General features: G+C 44.6%; 1 protein-coding gene across 2 annotated transcripts in view; it reads left to right on the top strand.

Annotated features, from left to right (window-relative positions):
- pa2g4a (proliferation-associated 2G4, a) overlaps positions 1–27,107 on the top strand; it is a 37,493-nt gene extending 10,386 nt beyond the window's left edge. For both annotated transcript variants that reach the window (XM_085972813.1, XM_085972812.1), the window contains exons 4-13: positions 18–87; positions 8,417–8,509; positions 11,417–11,480; positions 14,670–14,748; positions 18,084–18,162; positions 19,580–19,713; positions 19,927–20,021; positions 21,384–21,511; positions 23,337–23,396; positions 25,800–27,107. In XM_085972813.1, coding sequence (XP_085828939.1) covers positions 18–87; positions 8,417–8,509; positions 11,417–11,480; positions 14,670–14,748; positions 18,084–18,162; positions 19,580–19,713; positions 19,927–20,021; positions 21,384–21,511; positions 23,337–23,396; positions 25,800–25,865 — 868 coding nt within the window. In that variant the 3' untranslated portion in view covers positions 25,866–27,107. The remainder of the gene's footprint in view (positions 1–17; positions 88–8,416; positions 8,510–11,416; positions 11,481–14,669; positions 14,749–18,083; positions 18,163–19,579; positions 19,714–19,926; positions 20,022–21,383; positions 21,512–23,336; positions 23,397–25,799) is intronic.
- Positions 27,108–27,745: the final 638 nt, after the last annotated feature.

Below are 27,745 nucleotides of genomic sequence, written 5' to 3'. Positions count from 1 at the left end.
CACGTTTTGTTTTACAGTGACTTGGGTGTCCATGTAGACGGATTCATCGCGAATGTGGCACACAGTTTTATTGTTGGTGTCGATAAGGTATGTTCATTTTGGGAGCATCAGAACATAAGAACCTGAGCAGGAGTAGGCCATACGGCCCCTCGGGCCTGCTCCGCCATTCAATAGGATCATAGCTGATCCGAATCTAGACTCACGTCCACTTCCCTGCCCGCTCCCCGTAACCCCTAATTCCCTTATCTGCTAGGAAACTGTCTATCTCCATTTTAAATTTATTTAATGTTGCAGCTTCCACAACTCTCTGAGGTAGCAAATTCCATAGATTTACTACCCTGAGTGAAGAAGTTTCTCCTCATCTCAGTTTTGAAAGGGCAGCCCCTTATTCTAAGATTATGCCCCCTAGTTCTAGTCTCACCCATCAGTGGAAACATCCTCACCGCATCCACCCGATCAAGCCCCCTCACAATCTTTTATGTTTCGATAAGATCGCCTCTCATTCTTCTGAACTCCAATGAGTAGAGTCCCAACCTACTCAACCTTTCCTCATAAGTCAACCCCCTCATCTCCGGAATCAACTGAGTGAACCTTCTCTGAACCGCCTCGAGAGCAAGTATATCTTTTCTTAAATATGGAAACCAAAACTGCACGCAGTATTCCAGGTGTGGCCTCACCAATACCCTGTATAACTGCAGCAAGACTTCCCTGTTTTTATACTCCATCCCCCTTGCAATAAAAGCCAAGATTCCATTGGCCTTCCTGATCACCTGCTGCACACTAATTTTTTGTGTTTCATGCACCAGGACCCCCAGATCCCTTTGTACTGTAGCACTTTGCAGTTTCTTTCCATTTAGATAATAACTTGCTCTTTGATTTTTTCTGCCAAAGTGCATAACCTCACACTTTCCAACATTATATTGCATCTGCCAAATCTCTGCTCACTCACTTAGCCTGTCTATGTCCTTTTGCAGGTTTTTTATGTCCTCCTCACTCACTGCTTTCCCTCCCATCTTTTGTATCGTCGGCAAACTTGGAAATCGTTAATATAGATTGTAAAGAGTTGGGGTCCCAGCACTGACCCCTGCGGAACACCACTGGTTACTGATTGCCAGCCCGAGAACGAACCATTTATCCCAACTCTTTGTTTTCTGTTAGATAGCCAATCTTCCACCCATGCCAGTATATTACCCCCAATCCTGTGATTTTTTTTTTTATCTTGATCAGTAATCTTTTGTGTGGAACCTTGTCAAATGCCTTTTGGAAGTCCAAATGCACTACATCCACTGGTTCCCCTTTATCCACCCTGCATGTTACGTCCTCAAAGAATTCGAACAAATTTGTCAAACATGACTTCCCCTTCATAAAACCATGCTGACTCTGTCCTATTAAATTATGTTTATCCAAATGCTCTGTTACTGTTTCCTTAATAATGGACTCCAACATTTTGCCAACCACAGATGTTAGGCTAACTGGTCTATAGTTTCCAGCTTTTTGTCTACTTCCCTTCTTAAATAAGGGTGTTACATTAGCAGTTTTCCAATCTGCCGGGACCTTTCCTGAGTCCAGGGAGTTTTGGAAAATGATCACCAATGCATCCACAATCCCTACCGCCACTTCTCTCAAGACCCTAGGATGTTGGCCATCAGGTCCGGGGGATTTATCCGCCTTAAGTCCCATTATTTTACCGAGTACCATCTCCTTAGTGATTTTCATTGTGTTTAGCCCCCCCCCCCCCGCATTGCCCCCTGTTTGTCCAGTGTTGGGATATTTTTAGTGTCCTCTACTGTAAAGACTGATATAAAATATTTGTTCAGCATCTTTGCCATCTCCATGTTCCCCACCACTAGATTCCCGGTCTCATCCTCTAAGGGACCAACGTTCACTTTAGCCACCCTTTTTCTTTTTATATAGCTGTAGCAACTCTTGCTATCTGTTTTTATATTTTTTGCTAGTTTATTTTCATAATCTATCTTCCCTTTCTTTAATTAATCTTTTAGTTATTGTTTGCTGGCTTTTAAATGCTTCCCAATCTTCTATCCTCCCACTAGATTTGGCTACTTTATATGCCCTTGTTTTCAGTCGGATACTATCCTTTATTACTTTACTAAGCCACGGATGGCTGTCTTCTTTTACTCCCCTTTTTCCTCAGTGGAATATATTTATCTTGAAAGATGTGAAATATCTCCTTGAACCCATCCCTAATACACTCTATGAACTCTTCCTCAAGGCTGCCATGCCCAATTTGATTAGTCCAGTCAATATGAAAGTTAAAATCCCCCATGATTATAGCTGTTCCCTTATTACAAGCCCCAACTATTTCCTGATTTATACACCGACCAACAGAGTTGCAACTGTTAGGCCTATAGACTACGCCCACTAGTGACTTTTTCCCCTTATTAATCCTTATCTCCACCCAAACTGTTGCACTATCCTGATCCTTTGACCCAATATCATTTCTGACTATTGCAGTGATTCCATCCTTGATTAACATAGCAACCCCACCTCCCTTTCCTTCCTAATTGTCAAATACCCTTGTATGTTTAGTTCCCAGTCATGATCATCTTGCAGCCATGTTTCCGTAATGGCCACCAGATCATACCCATGTGTAGTTATTTGTACCGTCAACTCGTCTATTTTGTTACGAATGCTGCGTGCATTCAGATAAAGAACTTTCAAATATGTTTTCTGACAATTTATTCCTGCTTTTACCCCCTTTACTACTTCACCATTATACATTCTGTCCCTTCCTGACACGCTCTGGTTTTTAATTCCCCCACTGCTACCTTGCTCTATTGCCTTCTCCGCTGTCATTTTTATTTTGCGCTCTCTTAAAACCTCCCCCCCACTAATTAGTTTAAAGCCCTCTCTACAGCCCTAGTTATTCGATTCGCCAGGACTCTAGTCCCAGCACTGGCCAAGTGAAGTCCGTCCCAACGGAACAGCTCTCTCTTGTCCCAGTACTGATGCCAGTGTCCCAAGAAGCAAAACCCATTTCTCCCACACCAGTCTTTGAGCCACGCATTTAACTCTCTAATTTTATTTACCCTAGCCAAATTTGCACGTGGCTCGGGTAGTAATCCAGAGATTATTACCCTTGTGGTTCTGCTTTTTAATTTGGCCCCTAGCTGCTCAAACTCCCTCAGCAGAACCTCTTTCCTTGTCCTATCTATGTCGTTGGTACCAACATGGACCACGACAACTGGATCCTCCCCCTTCCACTCCAAGTATCTCTCCAGCCCAGAGGAGATGTCCTTAACCCTGGCACCGGGCAGGCAACACAGCCTTTGGGACTCTTGCTCTCGGCTGCAAAGAACTCTATCTATCCCCCTAATGATACTATCCCCTACCACTACAACATTTCTTTTAACTCTCCCCACTTGAATGGCCCCCCCTGCTCCACGGTGCTGTGGCCGGGTTGCTCATCCTCACCGCAGTCCCCGTTCCCATCCTCACAGGGAGTGAGAGCCTCAAACCTGTTGGACAAGAGCAAGGGCTGCAGCTCCTCCAACACTACCTCCTGGATCCCCGTACCTGCCTCACTTCTAGTCACACCATCCTGACCCTGGCCACGGACTACATCTGAATTAATTAATCTAATTGGCGTGACTACCTCCTGATACACAGAGTCCAGGTAACTTCCCCCCCCCCCCCCCCCCCCCCTCAGTGTTTGAAGCTCGGACTCCAGCTGTTCAACACGGAGCCGGAATTCCTCGAGCAGCCAACACTTACTGCAAATGTGATTACCGTGAGCATCAATGGTCTCCACCAGCTCCCACATATTGCAGCAGCAACACATCACCTGCTCGCCCATTCTATGTAATTAATTAAATTTATTAATATTATTTTTAAATACCCTCTGCCCCGATTCTAGATGATGAATATCGCACCTTAGAAACTATAAACCAGAGTTTAAGCTTAAAAAGAGAGAAATACTCACCAACCAATCACTTACCTGCTTTCTGGTGACGTCACACTTCGATTTCTTTTTACCTCTCTCCTTCCCTCTGTGTTCCGAGTTCGGAGACTGGTCTCGGGAGCCTTTTGTAGCCCCGCTCTGCCGCTGAAACACCCGCCGACGCGCTGAGGCCTTACCTGGGTCTCGGGAGCCTTTTGTAGCCCCGCTCTGCCGCTGAAACACCCACCGACGCGCTGAGGCCTTACCTGGGTCTCGCGAGCCTTTTATAGCCCTGCTCTGCCGCTGAAACACCCACCGACGCGCTGAGGCCTTACCTGGGTCTCGCGAGCCTTTTATAGCCCCGCTCTGCCGCTGAAACACCCGCCGACGCTCTGAGGCCTTACCTGGGTCTCGGGAGCCTTTTATAGCCCCGCTCTGCCGCTGAAACACCCGCCGACGCTCTGAGGCCTTACCTGGGTCTCGGGAGCCTTTTATAGCCCCGCTCTGCCGCTGAAACACCCGCCGACGCGCTGAGGCCTTATCTGGGTCTCGGGAGCCTTTTATAGCCCCGCTCTGCCGCTGAAACACCCGCCGACGCGCTGAGGCCTTATCTGGGTCTCGGGAGCCTTTTGTAGCCCCGCTCTGCTGCTGAAACACCCGCCGACGCTTTGAGGCCTTACCTGGGTCTCTGGAGCCTTTTGTAGCCCTGCTCTGCCGCTGAAACACCCGCCGATGCTCTGAGGTCTTACCTGGGTCTCGGGAGCCTTTTATAGCCCCGCTCTGCCGCTGAAACACCCGCTGACGCTTTGAGGCCTTACCTGGGTCTCTGGAGCCTTTTATAGCCCCGCTCTGCCGCTGAAACACCCGCCGACGTTCTGAGGCCTTACCTGGGTCTCGGGAGCCTTTTATAGCCCCGCTCTGCCGCTGAAACACCCGCCGACGTTCTGAGGCCTTACCTGGGTCTCTGGAGCCTTTTATAGCCCCGCTCTGCCGCTGAAACACCCGCCGACGTTCTGAGGCCTTACCTGGGTCTCGGGAGCCTTTTATAGCCCCGCTCTGCCGCTGAAACACCCGCCGATGCTCTGAGGTCTTACCTGGGTCTCGGGAGCCTTTTGTAGCCCCGCTCTGCCGCTGAAACACCCGCCGACGCTTTGAGGCCTTACCTGGGTCTCTGGAGCCTTTTATAGCCCCGCTCTGCCGCTGAAACACCCGCCGACGTTCTGAGGCCTTACCTGGGTCTCTGGAGCCTTTTGTAGCCCCGCTCTGCCGCTGAAACACCCGCCGACGCTCTGTCGTAGGTTGTAACACTATTTCTGTAGAAGGTACGTTCTGCCTGGTATGGATGTTCTCCGCTTGGTGGTTAATGAAGCCACTTAGATTAATGAGTTTGTTTTTGGCAGTGTAAGTGTAATTTTTGCCCATTTCAAATTGCTGCAAGCTGAAGTGATCATTTACTGCCTTAAATTTAAAAATGTTGTATTGGATTACTTTTTTTTTTTAAGGACAAGCCTCCCTTTTACAGGAAACTCTTTGGTATCCGGGACCGGTGTGTTGCCGGTTGATCAAAAATTCCGGATGACGGAGAGGGTTATCTACCGAGGCTATTTTTAACAAAGAAAAATAAAGAAATTAAGAAATGTGCAGTATACAGTAATTGGGTACTCACCTACAGAATGTTGTGTTACATGGATGGTGGAAGATGCTTGATTAAGTACAGTACTGCAGGTGAGGGTAATGCAATGCAATGACTACCAGCAGCGTGGGAGACACACAGTACCCCTGTAAAATGGTGGATCAGAAGAGACTACTGGCAGCGCGGGAGAATCGGACTCCTGTTACGGGGTATTGAGGTGTTCCGACTTCCGACAGCGCCAAGAAGCCGAGTAGTGGCAGTCTGGAGAACTACCCCCACTGACTAACTCTGCCACTGCGGGAGACTTGGACTCGGCAAAATTGCCGGCTATTGAGGTGTTTTCGGAGTGAGAATTTTGCCGGTTAATAGAGAATTCTGGATATTTAGGTGTCGTTTAAACGAGAGTTTCCTGTATATTTTAAATAAAAAAAAACCCACACGCACCCTGTGCCTTGTTCCGAGCAGGGAGGGCAGATGATCTGTTGTCAGGCCTCTTCCAGTAGTGATGTGAAACTATCCATTAGCAGGTGAACAGCAGTGGCCTGCTCCCACAAGAATGGAGGGGAAATGGGAAGAAGCTCTTGTCCTCCTCTGAGCTTCTCCACAACAGTGTGGCCAAGATCAGTTACTAAACGCAGTGATGATCATGGGTACCAGTCTGATTCCTGCCATCCCTTGGCGCCAGAAGTTGGCACTCCAATACGCTCCGCAATGAATTAACACTTTAATAACTTAGCGATGGTATCAAAAAGAAACTGGCCCTGATAAACGTTCCCGTTAAGCTGCGCAGCGGTCTGGAGGTCCCGCGCAGGCCATAACTTAGCACACCGGCTTTTAAATGGGAAAACCACGCACGCACGGAAATTTGAATGGATCGCGCAGTCCGTTAAAGGAGCCGCAGATGAGGAAAAAAAATTAGAGGGAACATTGGTCCTGATCTGTGTCCATAAAAGCAGATGCTATGAATCTCGGTGCTGACTGAGCAGTTGTACTCTATTGGAATTCCCCACCCTACATAATCTGACTGTCCTCACTTAATCTGTATTAAAATAAAATACTGCTGGGAGCAGTTGCAGTTCTGTTTAAAGCATAATGTTGTGGGACACGTGCAGCAGTAAGTATGCATTCCTACATTTACATTCCCCTTTGCTCATTTAGAAATTGATGTCGCTAATCCAGCTGGTTCTGCTTCCCTTGACCCGGTTAAGTTCGCACTGAGATTCATAACATCTGCTTTAATGGACACGGATCAGGTTCAGTTTGTTTTTGAACCCATTGCTCAATTATTAAAATGTTAATTGCTTCCCTTGACATTGTGACACGTGATGGGTTCATTGCCATGGCTATTGTGCACTGCCTTGGAAATGGGACCAGCAACAGATGGGTGAGAATATGTAGTTCACTTCACTTGACTTGACCACTGACCAAATAGTGAGCGTGTGGCTGGAGCAGTGCTCTGCTTCAGATCATTTTGTTTTTTTCCAACCTATTTTTATTTAACGGGTTGGTGGAATTGTATTGATTTTACTACCAGTGCTGTGCGGCTCCAACATACAGCTCCTTTTAAGTAGGGTAAAAAAAAATTATATAGTCTAAATGTGCGTTGGAACCATGCTGGGGATTTTCACTTTGCTAATAAAGAACATAAGAAGTAGGAGCAGGAGTAGGCCATACGGCCCCTCGGGCCTGCTCCGCCATTCAATAGGATCATGGCTGATCCGAATCTAGACTCACGTCCACTTCCCTGCCCTCTCCCCGTAACCCCTAATTCCCTTATCTGCTAGGAAACTGTCTATCTCCATTTTAAATTTATTTAATGTTGCAGCTTCCACAGCTCTCTGGGGTAGCAAATTCCATAGATTTACTACCCTGAGTGAAGACGTTTCTCCTCATCTCCTCAGTTTTGAAAGGGCAGCCCCTTATTCTAAGATTATGCCCCCTAGTTCTAGTCTCACCCATCAGTGGAAACATCCTCACCGCATCCACCCGATCAAGCCCCCTCACAATCTTATATGTTTCGATAAGATCGCCTCTCCTTCTTCTGAACTCCAATGAGTAGAGTCCCAACCTACTCAACCTTTCCTCATACGTCAACGCCCTCATCTCTGGAATCAACCGAGTGAACCTTCTCTGAACCGCCTCGAGAGCAAGTATATCTTTTCTTAAATATGGAAACCAAAACTGCACGCAGTATTCCAGGTGTGGCCTCCCCAATACCCTGTATAACTGCAGCAAGACTTCCCTGTTTTTATATTCCATCCCCCTTGCAATAAAAGCCAAGATTCCATTGGCCTTCCTGATCACCTGCATACTAACTTTTTGTGTTTCATGCACCAAAACCCCCAGATCCCTTTGTACTGTAGCACTTTGCAGTTTCTCTCCATTTAGATAATAACTTGCTCTTTGATTTTTTTCTGCCAAAGTGCATAACCTCACACTTTCCAACATTATATTCCATCTGCCAAATCTCTGCCCACTCACTTAGCCTGTTTATGTCCTTTTGCAGGTTTTTTTATGTCCTCCTCACTCACTGCTTTCCTATCTTTGTATCGTCGGCAAACTTGGATATGTTGCACTCGGTCCCTTCCTCCAAATCGTTGATATAGATTGTAAAGAGTTGGGGTCCCAGCACTGACCCCTGCGGAACACCACTAGTTACTGATTGCCAGCCCGAGACTGGCTTCACTAGTGTTTAGTGTTCTTGAGCTAGTCTCTCCCTTCAGCAATGGACTGGACCAGCTTTAATGCAACCCTGGTTGGAATGAAGTCGTCTGGTTCTAATCCAGGCAGAGCGCTGGGGCAAGTTTGGGGGAAAGAATTCTTGGTTAATATTTAAATGTCTTTCACCTGTCATTTTTCCTTATTCCAAACTCTCTCTCTTCCAGGATACTCCAATATCCGGTCGCAAAGCTGATGTCATTAAAGCTGCTCACTACTGCGCAGAAGCAGCTCTGCGACTCGTGAAGCCAGGCAATCAGGTAAGGGACTGGAAAAGGAGACAAATTAAAAGTAGCATTGTTTATCCCATTGAAACTAATTGACAGTAGTTGCTGAAATTGTCTATTGAAGTTTCTGTCGCCTATCCCCAAGAAAAACACAAGCTTAAGTTTGCAGGTGAAATTATTTATTGGAGCCATCTAACCTGAGGATGGTGGCTTGATGGTTGCAGTAGTTGAACTTTGGACTCCCAACTATGCCAGAGTTCACCTCTTGCTCTGATATTGACCTGGCTGTCGTCTTTGTGGGGGCGTGAGGTGGAGGGGGGTGAAGATTTTGCTTGTACTAGACTGCTGAATGGGACACCAGTGATAATAGCACTGTTTGAGGCTAGGGAAGAGGGGCTTATTGGAAGACCAGTTCCACCCCACAGAGACATCTGTGCTGGCCCATCAAAGACCAGTGATTGCTGTCCCGCTCTCCAATTGATTGACGACGTGAGTAATCATGTCGGGGAAATGAAAGTGATGCAGATTAGGAACAGGAGCAGTTCCAGATTTCTACTGAATAATTAGTAACTAATAACTACTAGCTCTAATTTTACAATTCACAGAAACCCCACAGTGCAGATAGAGGCCATTTTGGCCCATCGAGCCTGCACCGACACATATCCCACCCGATCCCCGTAACCCCTACACCAACACATATCCCACCCTATCCCCGTAACCCCACGTATTTAATCCCCCTAACACTAAGGGTCAATTTATCATAGCCAATCAACCTAACCCGCACATCTTTGGACTGTGGGAGGAAACCGGAGCACCCGGAGGAAACCCACGCAAACACGGGGAGAATGTGCAAACTCCACACAGACAGTCACCCGAGGCCGGATTCGAACCCGGGTCCCTGGCGCTGTGAGGCAACAGTGCTAACCACTATGCCACCGTGCTGCACAATTGTTGCCTTGTTCTTGATTTCCCCCACAAAATAGTTTCTCTATCCTATCAAATCCGTTTACAATGATAAACACCTCGCTCAGATCACCCCTCAATCTTCTAAACTCAAAGGAATACAAGCCAAGTTTGTGCAACCTGTCATAATTTAACCCTTTAAGCCCTGGTATCACTCTGGTGAATCTGCAATGCCCCCACTCCAAGGCAAATATATCCTTCCTGAGGTACGGTGCCCAGAATTTAACTCCGTTACTCCAGGTGGGGTCTCGCCAAGGCTCCCTACAGCTGAAGCATTGCTTCCTCCTGTGTCTGTTCCAGCCTCCTTGAGATGTTGAGCTAAGATTTGCAGGACTTTTTAAACTTCACCCGTAGCTGTTTCAACACCATTTATGGAGCACGTGGTACCTGTTTTTTCTTTCTATGTGCAGTATGTATTAAATTTCATCATCTACCGTTCTGCCCACTTATATATTTTATCCAACTCATTCTATCATTTCTGATTTGCCTCCTGATTCCACTGTCCCATAGCATTTGGTATCCTCTATAAATAGGAACAATTTGTTCAAGTTATTGATGTAAATTAGGAATAGTACCGGACTCGCCGCCGATCCCTTGCTCCCCCACCCTGACCTAACTCGGCTAACAAGGACCAGTTGTTTTCTATCCTTCGGCTAATTTCTTATCCATACTCCAGATTTGCCCTGTCCGCAGCGTTGAGCTTTTTGTGGAACATGGTCAAATACCTTCTGTAAGGCTAGGTACAACATGTCATGGGGATTACCATAGTCCATTTGGGATGCCACTTCCTCCAAGAATGCAAGGTCTATTTTTCTTTCCTCTGTCACAAAGTGTATTCATGGATCAAGCAGTTTTTGTGGAATGTATGAAATAAATGGAATAGAAGTACAGGAAACTCTCTTTTTTATCCGGGACCGGCGTGCTGCCGGTTTATCAAAAAGTCCGGATTACAGAGAGTTATAGTTAAAAGGTACGAGAGCTCCGTACACAGCAACAAATCCAGGCTTCCCTGTTGCTTAGCAACAGGTGCAAGAAGCCCGGCCACAGACCAAACGTCCCTGTTGCTTAGCAACAAGTGCAGGAACCCCCGATTACACAGCCAAGAATCAAGAAACGGTCACTGATATGACGAAAAACTTAACTGAACCTACTCCTAAATTTTGCCGGTTAACTGAGATTTCCGGTTGTTTGGGTGCCGGTAAATCGAGAGTTTCCTGTAAATGGATATCCTCAAAACTGGAGCTGAAAATGTTGATTTGTTTTGTGGTGGTTTTTGCATTATGTATCAGACTGTAGCATAACTGGTCATTTTGGGTGAGATAATGCCACCACACTTTTTTTTTAATAAAGTGCTACATCTTTTTGGAGATTAATTCTTGAAGATTAAGAGTGATTGTGATCAATGTTCCCGTTAAGCCGCACGGCGGTCTGGAGGTCCCGCGCAGCCGGCTCGCGGCTTTACAATGGAAAAACCGCGCAGCCGCGGAAATGTGATTGGGCTGTGCAGCCCGTTAAAGGGGCCGCGCACCCAGAAAAAAATTAGAGGGAACATTAATTGTGACCAAAAGGCTCCTTAATTGAGGCAGCAGTTCTCTGGAAGTTTAATGCTTAGCCCTTGACTGGTGGCTGTGTTGAGTGTTGTGGAAGCAGTTTTAGGCCCTGGAAGATGGGGATGGAATTTGATATCTGGGGGGAAACTGGAGAAGTTTAAAAAGTCACCGCCTTTTCACTGGCTCTGCTTAAAAGACTTCAAAATCGGCTTTTGATTTGGGTTGACAATTTTTATCCAGTAAAACTTTTTGAAATGAATAGGCTGAGTCTTTCTTTTTCTCTGTGCTGTAAAGTTGCTTCTTTAAGTAATCGGTTTTATTTGGAGCACAATAAACTACTATTTGATGCCAAAAATATACTTATTTATTGACTTTTATAGGAGCATTGTTATTAAAGGGAGTTTTCTTGATTTCTTTTCAACCTCAGAACACTCAAGTGACAGAAGCCTGGAACAAGATCGCGCAGTCCTTTAATTGCACTCCAATAGAAGGTGAGATGACCAATTCTGAAGAGATAATTAACGTTTTACTTCCAGTCTTCAAATCCCACTTTTTCCAACTACAGGTAGACTATCCTTTATCCGAAAACCTCGGGACCAGCCGAGTTTCGGATAAAGGAGAATTTCGGATTTCGGAAGGTGGGTCGGCGGGGGGTCGTGCGCACGACTTACGCTGACGCTCAGCGTAAGTCAGTCGGGGTCGGCGGGGGTCGGGGCCGGGGCCGGCGGGGTACGCGGGGGGGGGGGGGGGTCGGCGGTTGTCGGGGCCGGCGGGGGGGTCGGCGGTTGTCGGGGCCGGCGGGGGGTCGTGCGCACGACTTACCCTTTATCCGAACTTCCAAAACTGGAACCCTCTAAAAACCGAAGGTTTTTTCGTTCGTACGCACGACTTACGCTGAACGAAAAAACCTTCGGTTTTTAGAGGGTTTCGGTTTTCGGAAGTCCGGATAAAGGGTAGTCTACCTGTATTAAGTGTTTTATAAACTGGAACAGCCCTTCACTGTAGGGAATACTACATCCAAAGAACCTGAGACACATCCCCGCTTGGCTAGTAGGGAGCCGGTTGCACTTTTCATTAACTACAGGGGGAGTTCACGCTGTGTCACAGCATTGGGAGGCTGAGTGAACCCAGGCTTGGTTAGTCAGTCACCAACCTCCCCCCTTGACTAGGGATATGGTACATACAGTGAATCTGCTTTCCAGCAGACTGCATATTCGCGGTCTGAAGTAGAAAATTACTGGCAGCTCAAAGGCGACCAAAAAAACATTCCCTACAGTTATGTGGTATAGACACAATGCAGGTAGGTCCTCCTGTCCATGTTGCTCCAGCACATCCTGCTTCTGTTGCCTGAAGCGTCTCGATACATGGCTCCTGAATGGAGGGATTTTTGAGGTCCGAGAAGTAATCATTATTGGTATTTACCTGCTTTCAAATTGAGGAGCAGTAATCTGTTCAATCCGCTCCATTTGGGAGAAAAAAGATTGGTGCCTTTGTAGCCTCCTTTTCCCATATGCTGCAAGTATTAAAACTAATTAACTGGGAATGTTGGAAATAAAGATAATGTATCATTCACCATGGCTATTAAATGAAGTAGCATTGAGAAATAACAACAGAAAATGCTGGAAATACTCAGAAGGCCAGGCAGCATCCGTGGAGAGAGAAACAGAGTTAACGTTTCAGTCTGGGACCCTTCATCGGTTCCCAGACCTGAAACGTTATCTCTTGTTTCTCTCTCCACGGATGCTGCCTGGCCTTCTGAGTATTTCCAGCATTTTCTGTTGTTATTTCAGATTTCCAGCATCCGCAGTATTTTGCTAAAGTAGTATTGAGGTTTGCCATTCAATAATGGTGGCTAGGAGTTTGAGATCATTATAAATATGTGAATCCTGTTTTGTTCACCTCCTAAAGTAGGAATAGTGAGACTCTTGGTATAGACTGAAATGTTTTTTTGAAGAATTCAGATCAATTTTCTGAAATCACTTACCCAAATTGAATTTTTGATTTAAAAAAAAAAAAAAAAAAAAAAAAAAAAATCCCCTTGCAGTTTGCTCCTCTTTCTCAGCCCCCCGCCCCAGCCACTCTGGGAGGCATCAACTCTTTGGGCCTGGTTCCATGGATACTGGGGCTCCCTCTCGTACCTCACCCAAGTGGTCATTCATCAGGTCGAAACCTTGATGGTATGCATCAACAGACATCATGGATGAGTCCAAAACTGTTGAGATGCAGATTTCCACCAGGGTTCACTAGATAGCAGTCAAGAGCAGGATCCCCGGCTGTCGCCTTTCCTCGCTCAATTTGAAGTGCTGAGGCCGATTGCAGCACCCAACTCTTGCCCCAGCGGAGGTTAGCTATGATTGAACCTGGGACATTCCTAGAAATATAGAAACATAGGAGCAGGAGTAGGCCATTCGGCCCCTCGAGCCTGCTCCGCCATTCAATGAGATCATGGCTGATCATCCAAACTCAGCACCCTGTCCCTGCCTTCTCCCCATATCCCTTGATCCCTTTAGCCTTAAGAAATATATTCAACTCCTTCTTGAATATATTTAATGAATTGCCTTCTGTGGTAGAGAATTCCACAGGTTCACCACTCTCTGGGTGAAGAAATTCCTCCTCATTTCAGTCCTAAATGGCCTACCCCTTATCCTTAGACTGTGACCCCTGGTTCTGGACTCCCCGGCCATCGGGAACATCCTTCCTGCATCTAGTCTGTCTAGTCCTACTTTGTATCGCTCAGCTACTCCTGAAGCAGATTGAACTTTTGAGTCAGCTGGGGCCTTAGTTTAATGTCTCCTCTGAACGATTACACATCCAGCAATGCACCAATGCAGTGCAAGGGTCAGCCGAGATTGTGCTCAAATCTTGGAGTGTGGTTTGAACCCGTAATCTTTTAACTTGGTCAAGAATGCTACCAACTGAGCTAATCTGACACTGGGGCGAGAGTGCGCTGAATTGTCTGTTTTTGGGATGAAATGTTAAACCGAAGCCCCGTCTGTCTGTCCAAGTGGATATTGATCCCATGGCACCATTTCAAAGACCAGTGTCCTGGCCAATAGTCCATCATTAACTAATGAAAGAAAGACTTGCGCCTTTCACAACCTCAGGACGTCCCAAAGTGCTTTACAGCCAATGAGGTACTTTTGAAGTGTAGTCGCTGTTGTAATGTAGGAAACGCGGCAGCTAATTTGCGCACAGCAAGCTCCCACAAACAGCAATGTGATAATGACCGGATAATGTGCTTTTTAGTGATGTTGGTTGAGGGATAAACATTGGCCAGGACACCAGGGAGCACTTTGCCGCTCTTCTATGAATAGTGCCATGGGATCTTTTATATCCATCTGAGAGAGCAGACAGGGCCTCGGTTTAACGGCATCTCCGACAGTTCAGCACTGCACTGGAGTATCAGCCTAGATTTTTGTGCTCAAGTCTCGGGAGTGGGATTGTCAACGCTGACAATGCCACCAATAATTAGCTGGTCCTTCATCTCATTTCCTGACCGTAGCATCTTGCTGTGCATAATTTGGCTGTTGCCTACGTAACTACAATGCTGACATTCAGAAAGTAATTCATTGTAGTTAAAGCCTCTGTGATGGGGACACCGTGAGATGTTATGCAAATGCAGGTTATATTTTCGAGGTCCAAAACCAGAATTTAAGTTGCAATATTTTTTTTTCTTCCAGGCATGCTGTCACATCAACTCAAACAACATGTTATTGATGGGGAGAAAACGATCATTCAGAACCCTACAGATCAGCAAAAGTAAGTCTGATCAGGGAGACTATTCATGGCAGGTTTTCTTCACTTGTGCTCTAAAAGATTGGGTTTTCATTCAATTTATTTAATCATTTAATTTGTACTTTTATTGAAACGTTTTTAAAAATTGGTCTTTAAAAGAAGTGACATTAGCCTAAATAGTTCCTGCTCTATGCTGAGAAACATAGAAACAAAGAAGATAGGAGTAGGAGCAGGCCATTCGGCCCCTCGGAGCCTGCTCCGCCATTTAATGCGATCATGGCTGATCATCCAAACTCAGTACCCTGTCCCTGCTTTCTCCCCATATCCCTTTAGCCTTAAGAAATATATCTAACTCCTTCTTGAATATAGTTTCTGGTAGTGGAAGGTTGCTTGTGGGCACTGCGCTGGATGATTTAGGATGATGGTTACAGTTTAGACACGGACACTTTACATCAGCCAGCAAGGGCATGAGCAAAAACTCAGAATGCTCCTTCATCAATTTAAATAGAGTAAAATCATGTCTGTGTTCAATCCTGTTGTCTCAATTTGGCATCTAAATCTTTGTAGGGTGATCGAGTGGGGCTGCCTTATTTGCACTTTACTAACTGCAGTGGGATGGCTGTTCAAAGAAAGATATGCCAATCTATTTTAACAGAGGATGACCCTGTATATACTGTCATGGCTCAGAATTGATCCTGGCATAGAATCTTTGAATATTGCAGCATAGAAACAGGCCATTCAGCCCTTAAATCTGTGCTGCTGTTTTCCCCTCTCCTAATGAGTTACCAAGTCTAATCCCACTCCTGCTCTCTCCCCATACCTTTTTTAATAATTTTCAAGCAATTTTTTAATTTCCTCTGGAAAGTACTTAGGACTCTACTTCAACAATAGCTTGTGGCTCTTAATTCCACATTCTAATTACAATCTGCAAAGAAATATTTTCTTCTATTTAATATTTTTCGCTTTTACCCTTTCATTCCAGTCTCATTGATTAGTAGAAACAATCGATCAATATTTATCTTATTAACAATTTATTATCTTGACTTCTTTCAGGTCGCCCTGGTCGTCTTGGTTCTGGCGGTGTGGGGGGTGAGGTGGCAGGGAGCGGTGGAAGGAGCCTAACCTGTACTCTGCTCTCTTCTAACTAATTCCTTGTGAAGCTACGTTAGGAGTGTCAGCTGTGGCTCAGTGGCTAGCATTCCGAGTCAGAAGGTCGTGGGTTCAAGTCCCACTCCAGAGATTTGAGCACGAAAAGCTAGGCTGACACTCCCAGTGCAGTACTGAGGGAGGTGCCGTCTTTCGGATGAGACGTTAAACTGTCTGCCCTCTCGGGTGGATGCAAAGAAAATCCCACGGCACTACAGGAAACTTTGTGCTATCCGGCACCCACGGGACCGAGCTGCTGCCGTTGCCTCAAAACTGCCGTATTCTCCAGAGTTAATGTTGAGAGATACGGAGATTCTTATCTCTGTATTTGACAACAAACACTGTTGCTTAGCAACAGCTTCTAAACACTCGGGTGTGGCCCTAAAGCTCTGTAGCTGAAGCTGTTGCTATAGCTACAGACCTTGCACAGCTTGACTGTTCAAACAAAGCAAAAAAAACAAACAAAAAGAATAAAAAACGGCTGCTGATTTTTGCCGGTGGCTCCAGATTGCCGGATAGCTCACCTCCGGATAGCACAAAGTTTCCTGTATTATGAAGAAGAGCAGGGGAGTTCTCCCCGGTGTCCTGGCCAATATTTATCATTCAATCAACATCACTAAAGCAGATTATCTGGTCATTATCACATTGCTGTTTGTGGAACCTTGCTGTGCGCAAATTGTCTGCCACGTTTCCTACATTACAACAGCAACTACACTTCAAAAAGTACTTCATTGGCTGTAGAGCACTTTGGGACGTCCCAAGGTGGTGAAAGGTGCGATAGAAATGCAAGTCTTTCTATTTCTTTTGGATCTTTTCAGTTGCTTTTATATTGAGGTGCCCAAAACGACACAATACTTCTATGGTCTTGTACAAGTTCAAGATCGTGTCCTGTGCCTTTAGATACAAAACCAAGGGTTCTGTTTTCTGTCTTAATGACCTGTGTTGCCACCAGATCTGTGTATCTGCAGCCCCGAGGTGCTTCTTTACTCCATTTCAATTGTTACCATTTAGGATGCATTTTCTTTTCATTTTGAGTGAAAATAGGTATTGCTTGACATTTTCTACATTCAGCTGCATCTGCCCATCCTGCTAGCCTATTTATAGCCTCCTGCAATCCTCGTCACAATTTGCTGTATTCGGTGCAATCATATTTTGTTAATTCTTAAGTTCAGATCATTTATGTATACAGTAGAGAGGTGATCCCAACACAGACCCCTGTGGAATATCATTGACCACATCTTTCTAGTCTGAGACACTTCCTTTTAGCCCTCCCCTTTGCTTTGTGTACCTTCAGTCATCCCACTTTCCATATGGTCACATTCCCTTTTAATTCCACGTGATATTATCTTTGCAACATGGCACCGTATCAAATGCAACGCTCATCTCTGCCATTGCCTTATTCTCCACTACAGACTTACCTTCTCCATCTCTTGGCAGTCATACCCCTACCGTGACTATCGTCTTACTGATAGGCCTGTAAGATGGCTTTTTATTGCTGTTTGGTTTTTTTTAAGCTAACCTCACCTGGGACTCTGCCTTTCTAAGCTCCCTTTTTGTAGCTTTTCTACATTATTTGGCCTTGCTTTCTGATCTGTCCTGTTAGTGCTAAATGCTTCTTCGTTTCAAATGTGATCTAGTCTTCCTGTTTATTCAGTTCTTCCTTCGTTTTAATCTGGACAACTATCCATTTTTATTTTGCTTTTTTTCCATTCAAGAATCCTTGTCCCGTAACTTTTTCTTTTTTCTATTCTTGCACTGAATCAAATTGTATTGTGGTTACTGCTTCCCAAATGTTCCCCAACTTTTAGGTCGCCCACTTTTATTGTCCAGCACCGGGTCACGTAGTGCTTCCTGCAACAGTGAGTAAACATTCCTGGGGGCACTGCAGGAAAGCTCCCCTTTCTCCCCACAAACATTTAAAAATCTCTGACAATTCTAACTGTACATGGATGTCTTTTATACCAGGTGATTTGTGCCACAGGATTTGATGAATTTATATTGGCATTCGGAGGGTTGGATTTGAGGTCAATGTTGGGTCTGCTCCAAACTACCAGAGTAACCTGATCATAAGGAGCATCTCAATCTACATACCCACAGCAGACAGTCTACTGAAACATGGGGCAATCCGGTGGTAGGGATGTGCTCAAGTCCCAATGGATATATATAATTTTTTTTTTTTTTTTTTAATTCTTCCGTTCTTTTTCTTTGTACAGGAAAGACCACGAAAAGACGGCGTTTGAAGTTCATGAAGTTTATGCTGTTGATGTGTTAATCAGTACCGGAGAAGGCAAGGTGAGCAATTGGTTCATAACCGATCTTGAATTTGTTTCTTCATTGTGGGTAGGGTGAAAGGTTTGTTAACTGTTGGAATTATGAAGGGAAAATGCTCTGAATCAATGGCTTGAAAAATGGGGTTGCAAACCTTGCTCACGAGTGAGTGGTAATACAGCGTGGACTTGTAGCAGTAGCTTTTCGCCACCAAATTAAAAGCCTCCATGGAGGGCTGTTATACTCCTGCATTTGGGCATCAAGTTGCATTATTACATTTTAAAGTCTAGTTATCCAAAATTATGACTTCATTTGTTTCATGAGATTTAAAACCTTTTTATATAGAAACTATACTATAGGAAACTTTCTGGTATCCGGCACTGACTGGACCGAGCTGGTGCCGTACCATCAAAACTGCCGTACAAACCAGCGCTAATGTTAAAACATACGGAGCTTTCGCGCTCCGTGTGAATCAACAAACCCTGTTGCTTAGCAACAGCTCCAAAACAGTCGGCCGCAGCTTAAAAGCGTCTCTGTGTAGCTAAGCAACAGCTTCAGCTAGACCTTGCAGAGCCTGACTGGGGAAAAAAAAAAGCAACGAGAAGTAAAAAAAAAACTTATAGGAAACGGCTCCTGAATTTTGCCGGTAGATCGAGCTTTCCGGACATTTAACCTCCGGTTAAACGAAAGTTTCCTGTATTGTGCGATAAATACACAGGCTTCGAAGTATTTCTGTAAATGTAGCAAGGCCATTAGAATCCAGTTATCCTGGTCCCTGACGCACAATTCTAGGAATACCTCAGTTCTAATTTTTAGGAGTAAAAGATCACAAACAGCACTTGTGGAGTTAATCACTGCATTAAAGCCTCATTGTCCTCCCTGAGGTTGTAATGGTTTTTGGTACCATGGCTGGATTAAAATGATTTATGCAATTTTGTTTGCATTTTCTATGCAACTTGTACCGTTTTAATATTTGGCTACTGCCCCTTCCTGCTTTTTGATTAAACACTTGAGCGAGCTGCAACAAACACACTTGCAAAGACCTAGCCTTGTACTATGATTTTCTTTTAATGTCCATGGGTATGTTACTTTGCAAACCATCCCCTGTCTGGAGACCTTGCCACAGCTTAATTTGCACTTCTGGTTTCTGACTACAGGGGGTGTTGTTTAATTGTAGTAAAAGCTTCAAACAGTCTAACCAGTCATTTATGTATTGACCCAGTGCAACCTAAACTCCAGGTGGCCTTTGCTTAAAGAGAAGAAAAATTGCATAGTACACATGAAAATAAGTGTGGATTTGGTCGCATAGTTTGCAGCAGTGCAAAGGAAGGAATAGATTTTAAATATCTGCAAAAAAATGATGTCGAGTCGATTTGTCTTTTAACTCTGGATGTGTGTATCTATGAAACAAATCTCTTCTAACTGTATGGTATGTCTACAGGCGAAGGATGCTGGTCAGAGAACAACTGTGTACAAGAGGGACCCAACGCAGCAATATGGTTTAAAAATGAAAACATCTCGTGCCTTTTTTAGTGAGGTTGAAAGGCGATTTGATGCTATGCCCTTCACTCTGAGGTATGTCTGATGTCTAGCATGTGACAGTTACTTCATCTAACCTGGGGTTGAATTGATTAAATGAATTTGACCCAGCTTAATGTGCAGAGTTCTCTTGTCCTTTTTTTTTTTAAAGAAAGTTAAATTGTTGGGTTTTCTCAACCTTGAACAGCGAGCTTTACAATTGAGACTTCATTTAGAATGCTTGTAAAACTAAGACTTGTCTTTCCAAAGGGCATTTGAGGATGAGAAAAAAGCTAGGATGGGGGTTATGGAATGCGCCAAGCATGAACTCCTTCAGCCATTCACTGTACTGTACGAGAAGGAAGGTAAGACCCCCTGTGTGAATTATCTATACCTATGAGTAAATTAAAGGTGGAACTTTGCTTCACCTGATCGTTTAGAAACATGGAAGATAGGAGTAGGCCATTCGGCCCCTCGAGCCTACTCCGCCATTCAATGAGATCATGGCTGATTAGTAAGTAAAGGACTGCCTGTTGTAGTAAGAGGCCATTTTGCTCCCACAATCAAATCGCCTGCTCGCTGTTGTGGCTCACATGAAGGATGGTCACATCACGTGGATGAAGTAACACCGGTTTTCTAACATCTTTGGAACTGTAATTGAGTAACATTTGCTGCCTTCAGGAGAGGAGGGGGAAATGATAAAAGAACGTGGAACTCCAGGCAACCAGAAACGTGCTACTGTACAATAGTACACTCTTCCAAACTTTTTATGAGCTACAAGGAACCAAAGTTTTTTTCTTTTTATAAAGTGCTGGCCATAGTAGATTGAGCACTAGAAACACATGGCTGTCAGGTTATTTTTCCCGTTCTTTTCTACCAATTTTCTCTGCTTCCCCCAAAACCACTGGCCACCTGCTGGGTAAGGTTCCACAGGTGCTGGGCACCTTCTGATGCCTTGTGTAGGTGACCATTATTCACGTGTTGATCTTAAGACAGTGAATGTCAACAGGCTATTCCCATTTCCACCTCCTCTCGACCCATCTTTTGTTTCTTTACTTGTCCCATTACCTTCCCCTTTTGCCTCGCACCATCCTCCCTTTTCTCATTCAATCTTTCCTGCCATCCACCCGATCACAGATTTTCCCTTTTGTTCTTCTCCCTCCACCCTTTCCCTGCCTCTGTACTTGTTTAAAACCTGTTCTATCTCTAACTTTTTCCAGTTCTGACGAAAGGTCCTCGACCTGAAACGTTAACTCTTTCTCTCTCCGCAGATACTGCCTGACCCGCTGAGTTTCCAGCATTTTCTGTTTTCCAGATTTCCAGCATCCACAGTATTTTGCTTTAGCATTAATGTCAACAGGTTGTTCTCTGCAATGTACATCACAGCCACGCCTGACACCCTCACACGCACTTTCCAGCAGGGGTCTCCTTTTTCTGCCTTTTCTCTTCCCCCTTGCCCCCACTCTTTTCTCCCCCCCCCCCCCCCCCCCCCCCCCCACCCACATACGCTCCACAAAAGGATACTAGGAGCACGAAGATAGTTTTAACACCCTTGAGCGCTGATCTCAACAGACTTTTGGTTCAATTAAATATTGGGGACATTTAGCATTTCCATTTAAATCAGATTCTCTGATACCTGAAATGACATTGTATCTTAATTTGATATCTGAATTTGAAATGCCGCTCTTTCTTTACCTGATATCTATTTCGTGTTTGTGCTTCTCTAGGGGAGTTTGTGGCTCAGTTTAAGTTCACAGTCCTACTCATGCCGAATGGTCCAATGAGAATCACCAGTGGAACATTTGAAACCGAACTCTACAAGTCTGACTTGGATGTGAAGGATCCTGACCTAAAGGCAAGTCATGGAAACGAGTCTCTTTAAAATCTACTTTGCTTCAAATTTCTTCTGCAATCAAAAACAGATTGCACAATAAGAAACTCTCGTTTAAACGGCACCTAAATATCCGGAATTCTGTATTAACCGGCAAAATTCTCACTCCGAAAACAACACCTCAATAACCGGCAATGTTGCCGAGTCCGAGTCTCCTGCGGGTGGGATTGCCAGAACCCGGGAGCACCATGTCGACAGCTGGCATACAAGGGCTTTCTCCGGGGAGATGCATTTCCCAGGCCCGAACTGGCTTCCTTCGTGTGGCCCTGTGCTGATTGGCCACATCTATAGAAATATCTGCGGGCTGCACTGTCTTGGCCGCTTAACGGGAAAAGATTTGGCACACTCGATAGCATTATCGCCCTACGTCTTCCCATGTCCAAAAAAAACTGCAATTAGAATACCCAAGCAAAATACTGCGGATGCTGGAAATCCGAGATTGAAACAGAAACTGCTGGGAATACTCAGCAGCTCAGGCAGCCTCTGTGGAGAGCGAGAGACAGAGTTAACGTTTCAGAAACGCTAACTCTGTTTCTCTCTCCACAGATGCTGCCTGACCGGCTGAGTATCTCCAGCATTTTCTGTTTCTATCCTAAAATGCCCAGTCTTAGAATGCACTGAATTTTAAGCCGATTATGGAAATTCTGCCAAATGTGATGTGGAAACCAGAAAAGTTAACCGCTGTATGAATAGCATCTCTCAAAACTAGCGGTGACTAATTGGCATCTAATCGGTTCATGAATATCAATAATACTAGACTCAATTCGAATCCCTACAAAGCCCAATTTGTTCTAATAGAAAGTCGCCTAATTTTTTTTTTTGGAAGACTATAATCAGCACATCACAGCCACCATTGCCACACTCCAGTAACCACATCGGGAAAGCTTTCATGGGAATATTTCAGATTTGTTTCTTTAAGCTACTTGTCTCTGGGTGTCAATTATATTCACTCAGTACTATTTCATAAACCTATGCTGAACTGTTTTCCAAGCTGGCTGTGTTTAAGAAACGAGAACACGTGTGTACAAGTCAAATCTATCGCTGCTGCTGAGTCCTGGGTAACTTCATGCACATTAAATGATGAATCCTCCCTCTCAGTATTTTAATACATGTTTCTTGGGTATTTTAGCTGCTTTTGTTCTTGCATAAAGTTTATATGATGAAGTCTGTATTTCCAATGATAACTATTTTTATTTTTGCTCTGCACTTAAAGGATTCTTGATGTACAAGAAGTTAGAACTTAAGAACATAAGAATTAGGAGCAGGAGTCGGCCATACGGCCCCTCGAGTCTGCTCCGCCATTCAATAAGATCATGGCTGATCATCGACCTCAACTCCACTTTCCCGCCCGATCCCCATATCCTTTGATTCCCCTAGAGTCCAAAAATCTATCGATCCCCAGCCTTGAATATATTCAACAACTCAGCATCCACAGCCCTTTTGCGGTAGAGAATTCCTAATATTCACAACCCCGAGTGAAGAAATTCCTCCTTCTCAGTCCTAACTGGCCGCCCCCTTATCCTGAGACTGTGTCCCCTGGTTCTAGACTCTCCAGCCAGGGGAAACAACCTCTCAGCATCTACCCTGTCAATCCCCCTCAGAATCTTATGTTTCAATGAGATCACCTCTCATTCTTCTAAACTCCAGAGAGTATAGGCCCATTCTACACAACCTCTCATCATAGGACAGCGTGCTCATCCCAGGGAGCAATCTAGAATGGTATAGCTTTCTCATTTTTGATTTTCTACCCATGTGTGCAATGAAGTTGATTTCCTTTTGCCCTTTTCAGGCCCTACTTCAAAGTTCTGTTAGCCGAAGGAACCAGAAGAGGAGGAAGAAGAAGAAGGTGGTAAGTAGCATGTTTTCACAATGGAGCGAACCGTACACAGAGCTTGTTGATATTACAACTACTTTTGCAATCTTTCTCTCGGTGGCTTCACTGCACTGCACTTCTTGTAAGTGGATCTTGTTCCCAACAATCTGGAAGCTGTATCTTCGAATTAATCTTCCCTTGCGGCGTTTTATAACCTTGCTGATTCTATTATTTTGTAAAAGAAAGAAACCCAATTGCAATAATCTGCATACTGGGGTAAATGTAGTCTTGTCCTGCTGCACGCATTCTTCAATTAGGTGGAGCTTGCACATGGACCAGAGTTCATTCAGGCTGAAGCAATTAATACATTTGTTTTATAATTGGATGGAAGAGACTTTCTGTTTTTTATCTATTCGATTCCTTGCAGTCAGCTAAACTTAACAATAATTACATTCTTAAACTGCAGCGTGACGACGCAACAAATGCACCTCTCCGAATAAGAACCTTCATTCATCTGTGAAACTTGACCACATTCACACACTTTTTTTTTCCATCGCAGAAAGCACAGCCCCCTCTCGTACGGCAAAGTTTTCAGACCAATTAGCTCAGTAACAAAACATTCAAATGAACAAGTCGTTTTTTTGGAATGCAGGAAGTTCTGTTTATATCAAGATGCCGCCATTAGCAAGTTAGTTTTTACCACATTTGGTACCCCTCCGTTCCTGATCTGAGACATAGAATCATAGAATGGTTACAGCACAGAAGGCGGCCATTCGGCCCGTCGAGCCCGTGCCGGCTCTCTGCAAGAGCACCTCAGCTAGTCCCACTCCCCCGCCCTTTCCCCGTAGCCCTGCAAACTTTTTTCCTTCTGGTACTGATCCAATTCCCTTTTGAAAGCCACGATTGAATCTGCCTCCACCACCCTCTCAGGCAGTGCATTCCAGATCCTAACCACACTCGCTGCGTAAAAAAGTTTTTCCTCATGTCGCCTTTGGTTCTTCTGCCAATCACCTTAAATCTGTGTCCTCTGGTTCTCGACTCTTCCGCCAATGGGAACAGTTTCTCTCTACTCTGTCTAGATCCCTCATGATTTTGAACACCTCTATCAAATTTCTTCTCAACCTTCTCTGCTCTAAGCAGAACAACCCCAGCTTCTCCAGTCTATCAAAGTATCCTAAAGTCCCTCATCCCTGGAACCATTCTTGTAAATCTTTCCTGCACTTTCTCTAAGGCCTTCACATCCTTCCTAAAGTGCAGTGCCCAGAGTTGGACACAATACTCCAGTTGAGGTGGGACCAGTGTTTTATAAAGGCTCATCATAACTTCCTTGCTTTTGGACTCTATGCCTCTATTTATGAAGCCCAGGATCCCATATGCTTTTTTAACCGCTATCTCAACTTGCCCTGCCACCTTCAACGATTTGTGCACATACAACCCCAGGTCTCTCTGTTCATGGTATCTAAGGAGGATTGGAAGATTATGGCCAGTACCTCTGCGATTTCCTCCTTTACTTCCCTCAGCATCCTAGGATGCATCCCATCTCGTCCTGATGACTTATCTACTTTAAGTACAGCCAGCCTTCCTAGTACCTCCTCTTTATCAATTTTTATCCCATCCAGTATCTCAACTACCTCCTTTCACTGAGTTTGGCAGCATCTTCTTCCTTGGTGAAGACATGCAAATTACTCATTTAGTACCTCAGCCATGCCCTCTGCCTCCATGCGTAGGTCTTCATTTTGGTCCCTAATTGGCCCCACCCCTCCTCTTACTACCCGTTTACTATTTATATGCCTACAGAAGACTTTTGGATTACCTTTTATGTTGGCTGCCAGTCTATTATCATACTCCCTCTTTGCCCCTCATTTCCTTTTTCACTTCCCCTCTGAACTTTCTATATTCAGCCTGGTTCTCACTTGTATTCTCAACCTGACATCTGTCATATGCGTTCTTTTTCTCTTTCATCTTACTCTCTACCTCTTTCGTCATCCAGGGGTCTCTGGCTTTAGTTGCCCTACCTTTCCCCCTCTTGGGAATGTACCTCGACTGTACCCGAACCATCTCCTCTTTAAAGGCAGCCCATTGTTCGATTACAGTTTTGCCTGTCGATCTTTGATTCCAATTTACCCGGCCCACTGAAATTGGCCTTCCTCTGTTTTTACTCTAGCTTGCTCCCTGTCCTTTTTCCATAGCTAATCTAAACCTTATGATACCATGATCACTGTTCCCTAAAAGTTCCCCTACTGATACTTGCTCCACTTCACCCACCTCATTCCCCAGAACCAGATCCAGCAATGCCTCCTTCCTCGTCGGGCAGGAAACGTTCTGATCATGGGCTTTAAGTTTTGAGTCCCCTCTGCCAAAAGGCTTGGCTCGTAGTGATAAACGGGATGTGTTGGCCAAAGGGGTAATTTAATCCACTTGTATGTTTTTCATCTCCAGGCTTCCCAATCTGGACTCTCTGCCACCACTGGCAGCACCAATGAAGAGAATGAGGCTGAAGACTGACCTCTCGTAACCATAGCCCCAGAACTGACCTGACCTTTGACTTAGTGTCTGTACCTGACAGCGAGATCCATCCCCCCAGCGCTGTTTAGTGTGCAGCTCGTGGGACCTTTTTCACCAGCTCCTATATTCTTACACTGAGGGAGGACCACAGGACTCGCATTTACGACTGCAGACTACTTCCAAAAAATAAAAAAAAAACAAAAAAACTTTGTGCTATTTGTATGGTTTTATATTTTCTATTTTAACGAGAGCATACTTTGAGGTGAGAGTAATTGGTATTGAAGATTGAAAGGTATCTGTTAGATTTATATTCTCCCCCCTCGACTCGAACCCCAAGCCTCATTCTTTTGCATTGCCGTAGCTTTCCTCAGGTGTTGGTACAGTCACCCAACTTGTCAGCTGTTACTGTTCATTGAGACAGCATTATAGCCACTTGGTGCTGATTGGTCAGACCTGGGGGTGGGGGGGGTGCGGTCCTGAATTAAACCATTTTGAACTGTATAGATTAGAAGTCCGTTTCCACCTTTTTGTATCCTGTTTTATGAACTGTTGCCAATTTCCCCAAATACCTATTGTGGTTCTAAAGAAACATGCTGCACATTTTGGTGGTCTTTTCTCCAGTAGAGTTTTCCGTCGACTCGAAACAGCTCAGGATAAACTGAAACGTACATTGCGAAACTATTATTAACGATCCCAGATTATTCCGAACGAGATCCCCAGGCGGTTGGGCAACTTTTTAAATATACAATTTTAATTCTAACCCTCTTGTGAATAGTGGGCCAAATAATAACCATTGACACCAGACCAGTTCAGAGTCTACGTCCATTGTCTCTGCACTCTGAACTGGGAATTTTTTTTTTCGTTGGAGGGGAAGGGGGATCTTTCAGTTTTGCTGATCTGATTTGCAGGATTGTAAGTGCACGTGTGGGCACAGGCTGAATTGATGCAGATTTATATTATAATACAACGAATTGTGTGGTTCTGCCTGTTTTTTGTTGGTGTCTTTCAAGAATGGCTATCGTTCTGTTGACCTTCGGAAATGCTGCCCCTACCATTTTATTTAAAACAACCAAAAAAAAAAAAACGTATGCAGCGTGCGTACGAAGCTGGTATAAGGACTCTTGTTGTGCTAGCCCTTGCCGTCAATGACTTTGTGTTTGTGTGATATAGGAGCTCCATGTAATACCATGATTTGTTTTGGGTCACTGTGGGGATTAAATAAATAACTGAATATTAATCCTGCACTTGGTTTGTCTTGCTTTATGTCCACTGCCACCTCCCCATCACTACTGCAATGACTTCCAATCATTAAAGCACCCTTGGTTTGACATGGTATAATATATGGTTCCTGCCATTGAAGGATGTTGTTCATTGCAACTGTCGTCGTAATGCTGCCATTGTGATTGTACCAAACTGTACAGTAACTACCTCTTGCTGCACACAGCCTTCACAGGCTTTCTTGTTCATGTATGTTGGCCTGATGACCCTGGTGGTGCTGTTAGCAGCAAACTGGCGCTATTCGTGCAGCATAGCTGGGTACCCTCTGCTTTTGATATTCAGCCTATACATTTTAAGTCATTAAATAAAAATTCTGAGCTGAAGGCATTTGCAATGAGGGTTTTTTGTGTCATTTTAAGGAGAATAATTTGTGCTAGGTCAGAAGGGAATGTTTGATGTGCTTTAATACTGAGTTGAGACATGGCATCTGGAGGCAGTTAGTCTGTTGCAACTCTATATATTATCAGAATTTCTCCTAGTCTTTTGTCTCTTGGTAGCAATTTTAAATTCACGACCTTTCATCACTAACTCAAACCAGTGGGCAATGCTCTTTCTCGATTCACGCCTCAGAATTTTCAACTCTTCTATGAAAGCTCCCCTTG

Source organism: Somniosus microcephalus, chromosome 33 (genome assembly GCF_052327205.1).
Source record: "Somniosus microcephalus isolate GS21.2 chromosome 33, FLI_Smic_1.0, whole genome shotgun sequence".
NCBI lineage: Eukaryota > Metazoa > Chordata > Chondrichthyes > Squaliformes > Somniosidae > Somniosus > Somniosus microcephalus.
The sequence above is the reverse complement of the archived record's forward strand: the minus strand, read 5'-3'. Positions and strand labels throughout refer to the sequence as shown.